This window comes from Pelodiscus sinensis, chromosome 4 (genome assembly GCF_052426305.1).
Source record: "Pelodiscus sinensis isolate ZL-2025 chromosome 4, ASM5242630v1, whole genome shotgun sequence".
Classification (NCBI taxonomy): domain Eukaryota; kingdom Metazoa; phylum Chordata; order Testudines; family Trionychidae; genus Pelodiscus; species Pelodiscus sinensis.
Genome location: NC_143055.1, coordinates 125102440 through 125117739, shown reverse-complemented (window position 1 = coordinate 125117739; position 15300 = coordinate 125102440). Strand labels below are relative to the sequence as shown.

General features: G+C 46.5%; 1 protein-coding gene across 1 annotated transcript in view; it reads right to left on the bottom strand.

Moving 5' to 3' along the window:
* Positions 1-3688: 3688 nt before the first annotated feature.
* The window catches only part of SCD5 (stearoyl-CoA desaturase 5), a 76198-nt gene continuing 64586 nt past the window's right edge, over positions 3689-15300 (bottom strand). Inside the window, exons 4-5 of the mRNA XM_006110901.5 lie at positions 14249-14481; positions 3689-5612 (exon numbers count right to left, since the gene is read on the bottom strand). Of these exons, the coding sequence (XP_006110963.1) occupies positions 5422-5612; positions 14249-14481 (424 nt within the window). The 3' untranslated portion in view covers positions 3689-5421. The remainder of the gene's footprint in view (positions 5613-14248; positions 14482-15300) is intronic.

Sequence of the window (15300 nt, the reverse complement as noted above, 5' to 3'; positions counted from 1 at the left end):
AGGGAAAGGCACCAAGCCTGCACTGGGGGGTCACAGGTAGAAGCTTCATCATCTGCAAGTGCTTCATCCACATCCATTTTCCTAGTTTGTCCCAGTGAAAGGAGCATCCATCTGCAGCCCATTGTTACAAAAGCAACAGGACCAGGGACAACTTACATCAGGTAGCCACGTGTAGAATGGTCAGCAAACTAGCTCACCAAAGCTCGGCACCACCTGCTCTGATCCATCAGCTTGTATACCCTGAAACCCCTTGAATTCAACCCTCCAGCAGAACCCAGCCTACTCTTCCAGTTCCAGCCCAATGCTTTGGGACCCACACCGATTTGTAAGCATATGAGCTATAGGTGAGCCTGGCTGGTCCATTGCCAACCATGCCTCGGGCTTGCATAACCCCTTCCTTGCCATCAGGGAGCATAGGGTTCATACAGCCCCTCCCAAGCAGCGTTAGTTCAGGTGCAGAGAGAATAAACCACAGCTGCTGGAGTCCTTACCTCATTCACTACATATTTATTTTGTAGGGTGGTTGACAAAGGGCACGCTGCTGCGGGAGGAGCAGAGATACACATTCTGTTGGGCTACATCTACACTGTAGGGTTTTTGTGCAAGAATTCTTTTGTGGAAGAGTTCTTGTGCAAAAACGTATTGTGCAAAAGCGTGTCCAGACCTCAAAACGCATTGCTTTTGTGCAAGAGAGCGTCCACACTGCATGGATGCTCTTGTGCAAGAAAGCTCTGATGGCCATTCTGTGAATGGCCATCAGAGCTCCTGTGCTTTTTCGGAAAGGTTCTTTTTGCACAAGAAACCCCTGCAGAGCGTCCACACATGCTTTTTTGCACAAGAGCTGTAGCACAAAAAGGAGTTATTCCTCATAGAAAGAGATATACCTACAGGGTATGTCTAGACTACATGTCTCTGCCGACAGAGGCATGTAAACTAGGCTACCCGACATAGTCAAAGAATCCGGGATTTAAATATCCCCAGCTTCATTAAAATAAACATGGCCGCCACACTGTGCTGGCTCAGCTGATCGTCGGCACAGCATGTGAGTCAAGACGCAGATCGGTCGACGGGAAGCCTTTGTCGCCCGTTCCTGGAAACCTCATTTCACGAGGCATAAGAGAGCGGTCGACAAAGGCTTCTCCTGTCGACCAATCCGTGTCTTGACTCGCATGCTGTGCTGGCTCAGTTGATCATCGGCACAGCGCAATGGCCATGTTTATTTTAATGAAGCCGGGGATATTTAAATCCCGGCTTCTTTGACTATGTCAGGTAGCCTAGTTTACATGCCTCTGTCGGCAGAGGCGTACAGTCTAGACGTACCCACACTGCAAAAAGCCCTCTGTTCTATTGATTGACTGTAGACTTTCTTGCACAAAAACACGCTTGAGGTGTGGACGCTCCATGGGCTTTTGCGCAAAAACCTTTCAGTGTAGATATAGCCTCCGTGTTTAGCCACATCTGTCCAAAAGCTTCCCTGCCCCTGCTAACACTGCATTATGAGAACGGTAGGGTAAATAGGGAGCAACCCAAACACATGGGTTTTGACAAGTACGTACATGCAGCATATTAAGCATTGCCTTGAGCCTTGGTAGGATCAGGACCAAAGCTGAGGCCTACCACAGAGGGGTCCCCTGAGAATCCTTTCCAGCTTCAGTCACTCACCCCAACTCCAGAGCCCCTTCACTAGGTATTGGATTCTTCTAGCAGTCCTGTGGCATAAGTAACGTGCATTTATAGTCGATAGCTGCCTTTCCCAATTGCTGCTAGGAAACGGAACCATTCTAGCACTGTGTAAGCCAGTCTATCCCTCACTTTCTTCCTGTCTGTTTGTATAAACCCAGCTGCTGCAAGTGAGGGGGAGGTGTTTGCTTCCCTTTCCATCAGCCCTTCAGCTGTAGCTCTACTCAGCTAATGGATGAACTGTCAACTGTCTTTGAATTAGGTCCTAATTAATATAGATGGGTGGGTTGACCACAGTCCAGAGGTAGTGACGGTGTAATTTATTCATTCTCAAGGGTAATGGGTGTAGCTCTCCATTGCATTCATATTCCCCCAATTGGTAAACTGCAATAATAGGATTTTTATAAAGAGAACAGTTATTTATGACAGGCATCTCTCTCTCTCACCACATTCCTTCACATACACCTCCAAACCCACCACCCAACTACATTTTGGACATGTGAATTCCTGCTCATTTTAGCCACTCTTTGTTGATCCCAGCTGTTATGCTATTGGACTGTAAAGTGAGCAGGCAGATCACTGCTGCACCCATGGGTGGGGTTTGCCCCAAATTCTGTACCAAGTGGCCCATGTGAGGTATCAAATGAAAATGTATGCTCTACTGATTCTATGTATGATACTCATATACTTGTATGATTTTTGTGTGTGATGTTATGAATATGGGCTCTGTGCTTGTAATGTAAATGTTCTGTCTGGGAGGGAGCAATATGCCTGGACTGCCTATTGTGAGGAAGGATTGTTCAGTGACTAGCTGGGCTAACTAGCAATTCTCCATGGATAATGGCTCTCGGGAGTGGCCAATACACACCTGAGGGATGGGTCTGGAAGCCTGCAGGCCGGCCAGTGCCTCATGGCTACTAGCCTGGGAAACACAGACAGGTCACTTGATCATGTAACCAGCTCCAGTTTGGGAGATACAAGGAATATAAAAATCCCATGAGGCCTTCTCCATCTTGTCTTCAGTCTTGCTACTGATTCCAGATGCATCCTTGCTAGGGACAGAAAACCGGGAAGAATTGCTGACCCATCCTAATACAGGATGTGCACCAGAGACTTCTAAGCTAGCAGTTTGTAACATCTCTGCTAAGAGCCTGCATCACGACCTTGGTGATTGATGTGTGTAATGTATTCTCCTTAACAACCTTACTCTCAACCTTTTCTTTCTTTTATTAATAAATCTTTAGATTTTAGATTCTAAAGGACTGGCCCAGTGTGCTCTTGTGGGTAAGATCTAAAGTGTAAATTAACTGGGGACTGTGGCTGGTTCTTTGGGACTGGGAGGATCTGTTCGGAGTTGGTGAGATCGGGTTTCATACCCTCTCACCTGTGTGTAAGGCCCGGGGCTGATTGTGGCATGGGGAGAGCGGGGGGTCTCTGAGGGGTTTTGCTTGTGAAGCTTCCTGCTGGCTAGGTTGGCAGCTGAAGTGCTCTGTGTGACTGGCCTGTGGCCTATTTGGGAAAGGTCTCCAGTCAAGGGCTGTAAGTAGCCCTGGTTTTGAGCAACTTCCCCTGAGCTGGCCCCCACAGCGGTGCCCAGACCCAGCGCAGTCTGTCACACCAACTGTATGACAAGACTGAAGGAAGCAAAAAAGCAGGTGATGATCTTATAGTTAAGACTCTGGATGAGACTCAAGAGATTTGCATTTCATTCCTGGCTTTGATACTAATGTCCTGTGTGAACTTGAAAAAGTCATCTCAGATTCCCCATCTATCACATACGAGCAACGATACTTTTCTACCCCTCTGGGGTAATAAGAGGAGGACTTCATTAATGTTTTGAGGTGGTAGATACTATGGTAATGCATGGAGCCATGTTCATACCTAAATGAGAAACCACGAGGATTTGAAATAGCCATTGGGCACAGAGCAAGAGTGTAATATTTATGATCATTCAGTCATAAAGCCTCCACTTAATGAAAGAGCTTCAAATACAGGCCTGCACACAAGCTAATTCACAGCTGTTTATTGTAAATCACTCAAGAGTTTACATGTCATTAATGGCAAATTAACACAGTTAAACACTTCCTGGATGAAGTACATAGTAAGGACATTTCTTTTATATTGGCATCATTTAAAACAAAACAAACAAACAAAAAAGCCTAAACAAACTAAAGAACTGAGTTTGGTTTTCAAATTCTACATCCTTTCTGAAAATAACTGGGTATGATTCTCATTTATACTAAGACCAACCCTCTCTGCTCCTTTTGCAGTGAAAGTGGGCACGTGCACACTGCCAGAGCAGGGTGAAGGGAATTTTAGGTCTGGGCTACACTAGACGATTAGATTGCTTGAACTATGTTGGTCAGAGGTGTGAAAAATGCACACCCCTGAGAGCATAAAAACCATCCCTGTTTAAAGAGCTCTAGGTTGACAGAATTCTTCCACCAAGCTAGCTACTGCCTCTTGGGGAGGTGGAATACCTGCTCCAGTGGGAGACCCCTCCCATGAGCATAGGTAGGGTCTGCACTGAAGTGGTTCAGCTGTAGCATTTTAAGTGTAGACAAGCCCACAGTGTAAATGAGAATCAGAGAATCTGTCTTTAAAAGTGCTCCAGTGCAGCCAACATAAAGCCTTTCTCCTGCACTGCCTACCATCTAACACAAAGGGCGGTAGGTCGCATTAATCCAGCATGCTGCTTTTACAAGGCAACTGTTAAATCCAGAAGCTACAGTACTGTTTAAAAATGTATTTTGCTGTGAAACCAATAAAGGCTGCATGCAGTTGTAACATTAGGAAAAAACAGCAATCTAGATAAAGGCCAGGTTTTAAAGACCTGATAATGAAAGCTGGAAAAAAAATGAAGATGCCTATTGTGCAGAAGTAGCTAAAATATGCATGCAGCAGTGGCTGTGACCTGTTAGAATATAAATTAGGTCTCCAAACATTTAAAATCAAAGCTTTTTTTGGGTTAGGACATAGTTCAGCAGTATACATTTACGAGTTACAAGGTTTATGTGACAATGAATGAATGAGCTAGGCATGCCATCAGTTTGTGTTTTGGCTTGTATAGTGTGTAAGCTTTTAACACAAAAGCCTGCTTTGCAAGAAATGAATTTCATATAAACAAAGACGGTGGAACAAGGGTCTTGCAAACACAAATAAGAAAACAGATTTCCAGACAAACATCCTTTTTAAAACTGGGTTTTCTCCAGTATATGTTTTAAAAAAGCACATTCTTTTCGGTTTGTTTTTATATCAGCATTATCAAGTCCTCTCCCTGTCCCCTCCCACTTCCCTTCCTCCCCCCCCAAAAAAAACCTCTCTCAAAGCATGTTTGCTTGACTTGTAAAAATGAAACAAGTGTTCACCTGAACTGCACTTTGAAAGGATAGTTATTTCCTCCATCTTGCCAGGGTTAACATGAGCAAAGGTATTACAGTGTACATTGGACTTCTAACTAGAATGACTAAAATCAAAGATCTAAGATGTTTAATGCTAATATTAAATAATATCCATTATTTTTTACACTTAATAGTCTGGGAATTTGGACATAAGACAACTAATAGGGAAAAAAGGACTAAATTCACCTCTGACATAAAACCACTGGAGTTATCCCAGAGATTAATTTGATCCCTTTTACTCTTAAAAAAAAAACCTTCCCAAAGAAAAAATGCACACACATACACACATACACATACACACACACACGACAACATAGATTTATACAGAAATATTACATTTTCAAGCACTGCCATCACCAGTCCTCTCTTTGCGGGCTAAGATCATCTCCTTTGGAGCTTGTTTTCGGTCAGTAACCAATCCCAACCAAAACATGAAGTCAATGAACCATGTGGTTGGGTTGAATTTCAAGCCAAGCTCACTGGCCGAGTAATCAAATGGAAAGGTGTGGTGGTAATTGTGGAAGCCTTCACCTAGAAAAAAACAAGAGAGAGATTTTAGGTGTGGTGGCCAATGTGTCACTTTTCAGGTGGTGATTAGATACATCAATAGATACCTGATCCCGTAATATGTTTACCCTGGTGTAACCCCATCTGGTACCTCATTGATGTAAAATGTAGAGAGAGGAAAAAGTTGCAGGATTATGGCCTTATCAATCAATTGGTCTCTCTCTATTGTGGAAGCTAAGGGATTTGTATATAGCCATTTTGAACTTTTGGTTAGCCTAACTCATGCTAACTCTGAGACCTAACAACGAGAGAGCTGTGAGAGACGCTGTTTTCGCCTCTCGCCTCTCGCCTCTCGCCTCTCTCTTGTGCTTGAGATAAGGATAGAATGCTGACTCTAGTGAAGACCTTGAGATAAGGTGGCATCTGAAGGGAATTGTTATGGGAAGGGGAATAATTGTTTATTGTTATTATATATAAACAGACAGTATATATTGGCTTCTAATTGTTTTGTATTTGACGATCTGCCTAACAGCAGCTTCCTCCCTTGCAATATTGCTCAAATAAACTGTCTCTGACTACTTGTTGCTCTCAAACGCAGAATGAAGGCTTGTTTTCTTCCACACTTTGGCCTCGCTATGTGCAAAAGTTGCACCAGTTTCACAAATACCAGTTTTTATATTGATTTCGTTAAACTGTATAAACCGCGGCGTGGATCCTCATGTCAATTTACGAGTGGTTTACGCTGATGTAGCTTAATTCAGTTCACATGAAGCTACATCTATAGATACAGAAGGTTTCTGCAGCAAACTTGGTCATTGGATCAATAAAGTGCATTGTGGTTTTGCTTCCCCATTGAGAGGGGGAACCAAAGATATTTGACTTCATTTAATAAACAATCCCCTATTGCTAAAACACATGCTGGAAAACAGGAAGGAAACCGGGTGCCTACCTCACACAAGGACTGAGAAAGGGCCAATTAAGGCTGCGACAGGCTGCACAGGGAGGCAGGGGAGGGGAGAAGAGTCCAGGCTGAAACTTTTAGTTAATGAGGGGCAGACTAAGCAGCTTTAAAACCAGCAATTAGAGAGAAAGAAGGGGGCTGCAGTAACTCTCCAGGCTTAGAGAGAGAAAGGAGCAAATGGAAGCAGGATTAGAAGCCCTGGAGGGAAGGAAACCCAGAGGAAGATGGAGGAGCCAGATGGAGGTGACTGAGGAAGCAGCTCAGGGGAAAAGCAGCCAGGTGTGGATCAGTGCAGACTTTGCCCACTGGTTGTAGGATTGCTGGGCTGAAACCTGCAGCAGCAGGTGAGCTGGGTTCCCCCACTGGTCACTGGGGAAATGGCACAGACTGGGCAGTGGAGCAGAAGATTCCTACTGGACAAATTGTCTCAGGGTATGTCTACACTACCCCCTAGTTCGAACTAGCGGGGGTAATGTAGTCATCCGCAGTTGCAAATGAAGCCCGGGATTTGAATTTCCCGGGCTTCATTTGCATGAAGCCAGCCGGCGCCATTTTTAAATGCCGGCTAGTTCGAACCCCGTGCCGCGCGGCTACACGCGGCACGGACTAGCTAGTTCGGATTAGGAAGCCTAATCCTAACTAGCTACTCCGTGCCGTGTGTAGCCGCGCGGCACGGGGTTCGAACTAGCCAGCATTTAAAAATGGCGCCAGCCGGCTTCATGCAAATGAAGCCCGGGAAATTCAAATCCCGGGCTTCATTTGCAATTGCGGATGACTACATTACCCCCGCTAGTTCAAACTAGGGGGTAGTGTAGACATACCCTCAGGCACTTTGAAATCCCGGAAAGAGAGAACTTTATTAACTTGGCCACAGGACCAAGTCATGAAGAGGGAGCATCTTGAGGAATGGAGGGGCAATAATGAGACCATCTGGAGTATTGCGTCCAGCTCCCGGCCCTCCATTACAGCAAGGATGTGGATGCATTGGAGAGGGTCCAGCGGAGGGCAACCAAAATGATTAGGGGGCTGGAGCACATGACCTATGAGGAGAGGCTGAGGGAGTTGGGCTTATTTAGTTTGCAGAAGAGAAGAGTGAGGGGGGATTTGGTAGCAGCCTTCAACTTCCAGAAGGGAGGTTCCAAAGAGGCTGGAGAGAGGTTGTTCACAGTAGTGATGGATGGCAGAACAAGGAGCAATGGTCTCAAGATGTAGTGGGGAGAGGTCTAGGCTGGATATTAGGAAAAACTATTTCACTAGGAGGGTGGTGACGCACTGGAATGGGTTAGCTAGGGAGGTGGTCGAATCTCTATCCCTAGAGGTTTTTAAGTCTCGGCTTGACAAAGCCCTGGCTGGGATGATTTAGTTGGGGTTGGTCCTGCTTTGTGCAGGGGGCTGGACTCAATAACCTCCCGAGGTGTCTTCCAGCCCTAGGATTCTACCATGGGGTGAGAAATGGAATGGGGGGAGGGAGGGAGGTACTAGACTGGTTGTAAGTTAATCCTCAGATGTGGCCACAAGGAGGCGCTGTGACAGGAGTGATGCAATGTGATTTTACAAGGATGAGAACTAGGGAAGAAGTTCCCTTTCGGCTCTTTCACAGCAGAGAACTGGCCCATTCCAAGGCTGTCAGAAATGAACCCGAAGGATCCACTGTTGAGAACAGCTCGACGGCTCGTGGAGGCAAAACAAATCTCTTTTCAGCTCAGCAGCTCAATGCCTCTAACGGGGAGGTGCGAGATTTTTTGTCCCGCACGCACTATAAACTAAACTGGTTTCAATGCCGGTTCCAGTTTCCTGTCCCGACAACCATTGGTAGCATCCAGCCCAGCTACTTAGACAGGACATGCTGCTGTCAGACAAAGCCGCGCCCAGGTATCTGAAGAAGAAAAACATGTTTAGCATTCTGAGGGCAATAGCCAAGCTGCAGGCTCCCTGTCAAATGTCTTGCTGCTGAATGGATGTTTCCCTTAAGGTTGCAGAGAGAATTGTAACACTTCTTTCTAACAGGGCTTGAGTCATACACTGGTAGAATTCTTAAGACAACTCTAAGAGAGCGGGTGAAAAATCAGGCAGCAGCAGGGAGCCGAGAAAACCTGCAATGAGAGAGGGCACAGGAGACAGGCTGAGGGCAGAGCAGAGATAAGCTCCCTGACATCCTTTCTATTGCTGGAAAAACTATACATCCTCAATGGCAGCTAACAACCCTTCCTTTCATTTCATCATAACCTTCCTCTCACTGAAGTACTTGTTCAAGAGGACTGTGCACAGGCCCTGTCTTTTGCATGCAAGGGTGGCTGACAGTCACGCATGACATTTACATGTGGCAATGGTGTGATTGGCTGTAAAAAAGCCAATATATTCAAATAATAAGGAAGAGGATAATCGGGTGACATGAGGTTTCATTTACTGCTAGGTTAGCGCTGGGAAGTGAGAAATGTCCATTTTATTGGCTAGAGTAGCAGGTCAGAGCCCTGACTTTGGGACACTAGGTGGGCTGGTCAGAATGCAGATATATTGTGATTAAAAGGGGAGGAGGAGGAGCAGCTAGTCTGACAGTAGGAACAGCAGAAGTCAGATTCACCTACACTTGTGCATGATGAATACAATGGCAAAAATAGGTACCTCATAGGAAGAGCCTAAATCCATATTTAGTATCTAAGGGCAACATTTTTAATAAGTTTCCAACCCATGGCGACATCTACATCATCACCTATTGCTGTTCAAATGGGAGGGACTGTCCAAGGAAATGGAAAAGCAGAAATAAGAAACCTGATTTCTGACATTTAAACACCCCAACACACTGCACAGGACCCTTAACTAGACAGGGGCAGAAGCAGACAGCAGAGAGCAGTACATATTAATGCTGCTAATGATCAACGCAAGATTAGTTGCCAAGAATAAACGCGAATCAATATACGACCTCATCAGTGACAAAGCACCCAGGATAGCCTGCATGCTCGAGACCTGGCTGGAGGACACTGCAGCAAGCCCTGAGCTAGGACACCTCGTTCGCTCCAGGATACTCAGTACATCACAGATGTAGGGACAGGACACGAAGGCAGGTGGTCCCACCTTTTCCTTCTCAGCAAACATCAAAGGCAAAAGAGATGCCTCAGTTTTATTTGAATTCCTGCATCTAGCAGATGAAACCAGAGCGAAGCTAACATTGGTTTTATGCTCGTTTACAGACCACCACAGATTAATGATTCATAAAGAAGTTCACTGGCCCCTTCCTTGCCGGAGATGGTGGTGAAATGCCTAGAAGATTTCAATGCACATTGACAAGGCTACAGATGCCAAAGCCCCCAAACTCATCCCCTCACTTCCCTCTTGTGGTGGCGTTTGCCCATCCCGTCACAGGAATGGGGCTATTCCGGGGTGCGGTTGTGGCCGTCGCACTGGTCCATAAGTCTCTTTATCCCTGCACAACTCTAAGTCCGTAAGTCAGCCTGCCCCTTCCGGGAAAAAAGGGCCAAAGTCAATAAGCCTTCCTGGCTTCTGGGTAGTAAGGCCTAATAGCCCGAGTCAGCAAGCACCCTTACTTCAGGGTGGTAGGGTTTAACAGCCTTAGTCACTCAGCCTCCTTGGCTTCAGGGTAGTATGGCCTAATAGACAGAGTCAGGGTATGACTACACTACAGCGTTATTTCGAAATATCTAATTTCTAAATAGTTAATTCAAAATAGCTTAGTTCGAAATAACACGTCTATACACAAAATGCATTTTGAAATAGCGTTTTTGTATTTCGAAATAGCGTGTCCACACTGAGTGGACATTGAATCACATTTAATGCTGGTTGGAACCAGTTCCGGCAGGGCATTAGGTCAGAAGTTGCCTTGTGGCCAGGGCGGCCAGCAGGGCACCCTGGGAAGGGCTGGAGGCCCCCTATTTTGATACAAGCATCTACACAGTGCTTATTTCAAAATAGCAATTTTGAAATTGGCACTATTCCTTATGGAATGAACTTTACCAATTTCGAAATAAGCCCTCTGCTATTTCAAATTAATTTCGAAATAACGGAATGGCTGCGTAGACGCTAGGATAGTTATTTCGAAATAACAGCTGTTATTTTGAAATAACTTAGCTGTGTAGACATACCCTCAGTGAGTACCCTTGCTTCAGGGCAGTAGGGCTTAACAGCCCAAGTCAATACGCCTTCCTGCCTTGAGGGTAGTATAGCCTAATAGCCCCGGTTGGGGGACCTGGGCCTACCCTGTTCCACTGGGTCCCGGCCCAGGGCCCTGTGAGCAGTGGGGCTGCCTACCACTCCCTCTTGGCAGAGAATCCGGCTGAAACACGCCAAAAGTGCCTGGGTGGGAGAGGTGGCTCCTGCACCCTCCTTGGGCCGCTTCCTACCGGTCTGGCTGGGGCGTCATCCCATGTGGCGGCTGGGTCTCCCAGCTCCCTGGCAGCAGCGTCTCCCTGGGTCTCCATTGGGGCTGATTTGTGGCAGCTTCCTGGAACTTCAGCCCCCTCTGTCGGGTAGGCGGGCTGTAGCAGCACTGAAGCTCTGTGTAGAGATCCTTCCTCTCCGCTGGCCAGCCCAGACTGAGCTGCTCTCTGGCCTTTTATACTGCCCTAGCACATGGAGCATGCCCAGTCTGGTTGAAGGGGCGGGACTTCCTCTGCTCACATGGTTTTCACCCCTCCTGTTCTAGCGTGGGTTATGCCCACCCCGTCAGCACCTTAGGATTTCAATGGGTCACCACCTCTGCTCCAACTCACATTGACTGGTCAAACCTTGGACTTGTTTCTTGTCCTAGATGGCAAAATGGAGGACCTCACAACCCAGACACTGTCTTAGATGATCACCTCATGAAGGCAGTGGTCAGACTCGGAGACCTTCCCGTATTCAGACAATAAGAAGGTCCTGTGAACCTGATTCAGCTATGAAGACTCATGGACTCCAACAAATTCCAAAGCCTGCCAAAGGATAAGAGCTCTCCATCCACAGGACGGGAGGCCGAGAACCTAGCTGCCATTCTACAATGGCTTCCGCCACTGGCAAACAGTCCTATCCTCCCCATTGCTCACACAGATCTTGGGGTTTACTGACCCCCCTGTGCTGAAATATACTGAATTCCTCAGAGCCTATGCTAAAGCTAAACTACAAGCCAAGAAAACTTCCTATTAGCCTCCATTGTGGCTGTTAAATCCCATCCCAAGTAATCATCCAGGATGTTAAACAGCTACATTAATCCTGAATGACTCAAACCTGCTTTGGATGCTGTATGGAACTATCACCCCACTTCTCTGAAAACATCACGCACCATTAAGAAGCCTTCTCAACCAGCCAGGATCCACTCCACCCACCAACCAATAGCCCACCTGCATTCCCAGAGTTAACTCATTAAGAAGTTCTGGACACCTTAAAGGAGTCTCAGTCTAAGAGCTGTGAATCCAATCTGTGCCCTTCCTGGCTTGTGAAAGAGTCTTGAACAACTGGTGTCACTCCTGAGTGACATAGTCAATGCCTCATTCAAAGAAGGAAACTTCCTTTCCTCTTTCGAACATACACTAGTCCGACCATTGCTGAAGAAACCCACCCTGGATGCTTTGATCCAAGACAACTACTATCCACTGGCAGACCTGCAGTTCCAAGCTTGTAGACCAGGACTGCTCTAGTGGCATTGTTGGATGATCTTCTCCTGCCAATGGACAGAGATGAGAGACGTCCATTCTCATGCTCCCGGACCTCTTGGCAGCATCCTACAATGTTGACTGAGATTCTGTTGTCTCACCAGAGAAAGATGCAGGGATTCAGGGTAAGGTGCTGAAATGTCTTAAGCCCTTCCTGGAGGGATCCATCCAATAAGTAGTGAAGGGAAACGGCACCTCGACTACCAGATCACTCACATGTGGAGTTCCACAAGGATCAAGTTCTCTCTTCAATCCTTCTCAGCATCGGCATGCAACCATATTCACACATGGACACAGCACTACCATCAAGATGGCCTAGAGCGTGGATGAGATCAGCTCATGGGTGAAGAACATCTGACTGAAGCTGAAGCTGAGTAAGGCAGAGGTGATGCTAGTAGGCAGAGGAAAGCATCTTGAAGGGCTTGCAGGTATGGGCCAGTCTTCATTGGCTGAAGATACACACCCACAAATGGTCAGCTCAGTCTATAGTCTAGGAGTACTCTTGGATCACTTAGAGAATTCTCTGAATTCTCACTTAGTTGCATCTGTGAGTAACTCTTTTTAATCTCTCTCTTTGGCTAGGAAACTGTCCTGTGCTGGTGGATGAAGACCTGGCCGTGGGCGTGGGAGTGAACTAGTTCTGAACACTGCAGCATACAGGCTACAACGCCACGACAAACACATCAGACCTCTCCCTCCACTCTCTGCACTGGTTTCCCATAGATTTTCAAATTAAGTACAAGATCTCAGCCCTTATTTTCCATGACCCAGGACAGTAAGGCTGTGTCTAGACTGGCAAGTTTTTCCGCAAAAGCAGCTGTCTACACTGGCCGCTTGAATTTCCACAAGAACAGTGCTTCTTGCAGAAATACTATGCTGCTCCTTTTGTGCAAAAGGGCCAGTGTAGACAGCTCAGATTTGTTTTGCGCAAAAAAGCCCCGCTCGCGAAAATGGCAAAAGCGCGTCTAGATTGGCACGGACGCTTTTCCCTCATGCACAATTGCACTCTCGTAAGAGAAAAGCCTGTCTGAAGCAGACAGACGTTTCTGCGGAGGTCTGTCTGAGACATGGAATGAACTCCCCCAAGGAATTATGGGCCATCGCAAACCTCATCACTTTCCACTCCACTTACAAGGCATGTTTCTCTGATCTTCTCTAATCTAAAAACACAGCAAGAAGGATACAAGGCACATCACTGCGCACACACTTGTCCCTCCGGGCAGAGGATGAGAGGGCAAAACAATATGTGCCAGATGTGTAGTGATGTTGCTTAATGCACATCTGGCGGGTGCTCAGGCACTAAAGTGTTGAGAGCAGTTTAAGAATCTCATGGAATATAACAGGCTTCAATGGAAGCAATAGAAATGGCTGGTTTTCAAGAGTGCAGCATATCCAACTGCTCCCACTGGGATCGACAGATGTTCCCGGGTGCTCAACATTTCTTCAAATCAGACCAGTTACTTAGGCACCTAAATACATGAACTAGGGGAGATTTTCAGAGGCACAAAGGGCAGATAAACACTCCATTTCCGTAGGTGGCTGGAAACCTAGCTGCCCCCTCTGCCTTTTAAGAATCTTCTCTGCAGGCACCTAAGTTCAGGCCCTTATTTTTGAAAATCGTGGCCAGAAGCAATGGATTTGTACAGTGCCCACGACGGTTTTGGGGCACTGCTGCTGCTAAGCTTTAGCCGCATTTTATGCCATAACTGTAATAATTGTTTCATAACTGAGTGCCATGGGAGGGCATGGCCAGTTGGTGAAATGGATTTAATTTCGTGTCTCTTATGAGACCGGGCTCAGGTGTGATAAACACACAAGGGAATCTTTACTTAGGATGCCAGACTTCATGGCCCAGGAATTGCCCAGCTATCTGGCTCACAGACTGTGCTTAGCCTGCCTAAATCCTGCCCAGGACTAAGCACCAAGGACCGGCTTGCTGACTATGCACACGGTACTAGTGGCTGCTCTGTTTGCAGTGAATCTGACTGAGAGCTAGAGGTTGACAAAGCACAAAATAACCCAAGTTAAAGCGTCAGAGAAACATTTTGCTGGGTACTCACCAATTGCTCCTAAAGTGACAAATGGATTCTGCCGGGGGCCGATGTACTTGTCATAGGGCCGGTTGCCGTACATGTGAGCTGCGCTGTTGACCAGCCAGGTGACATTCAGCGAGACGGTGTAACGAAGGATAGAAGCAAGGAAGTAGGAATTCCACAGACTCTCCCCCCAGATGTACCAGGGCACCAGGGTGGGGATCACAAAGCACATGAGCACCACGGAACTCTTATAGTACCTACAGGAAAACAAAGGGACTGGAATAACAGCATGACTGCGACAGGAGGGGGACTGAGGGTTACTAAACTGGACTAGGATCCGGGATACTTGGATTCACTGTCTGTGACTCCCTATGTGGCTCTGGGCAGGTCATATCTCCTCTCTGTGCCTGGATTCCTCACCTGTAAAATGGGAATAATAGTCTTCATTTGTCCTACTAGTCTATTTAGATGGCAAGCTTTTGAGAGCAGGACTGTCTCTTGCTATGTGTATGTACAGAGGCTTGCACCGTTGGACCCTGAGCTCATTCAAGGCCTCTTGGTGCTACTATAATATAAATAATAATATTATATGAAAAAATATATTTTCAAAGTTCCTGTAACTTCTCCTTTTCTCCAAACATTGTCTAGAGCAGGGCTACTCAACACACGGCCTGCAGTGCAGTTTGGGTTTACGCAGGCCTCAACACACAGTCCATGGGTAGGATCCTTTGAACATGGTCTCCATTGGGAACACGCTCCATAATGGTGAGTCAATATAATGGTCTTCTGTTCATATGCATTTTAGTAGTTAAATTCCTGGACTGTCATTGCTCATTAAAAGTGCTGTTCTATGGGTAGAAATGGGATAAATATTGCTCTAGACCAGGGCTACTTAAATGGGGCCTGTGTATTGTGTAGTCTTGCCTTAATCTTTGTCTTCATGCCCATCAGTGTGACAGAAGCTATTTGCATATATTTGCATATACAGGGCTTGACGATTGCCGCGAAAACCACTCGCCAGCCCCGCACTGCGCATGCGCGAGACCCACACTGCGCATGCGTGAACCGCTGGTGAA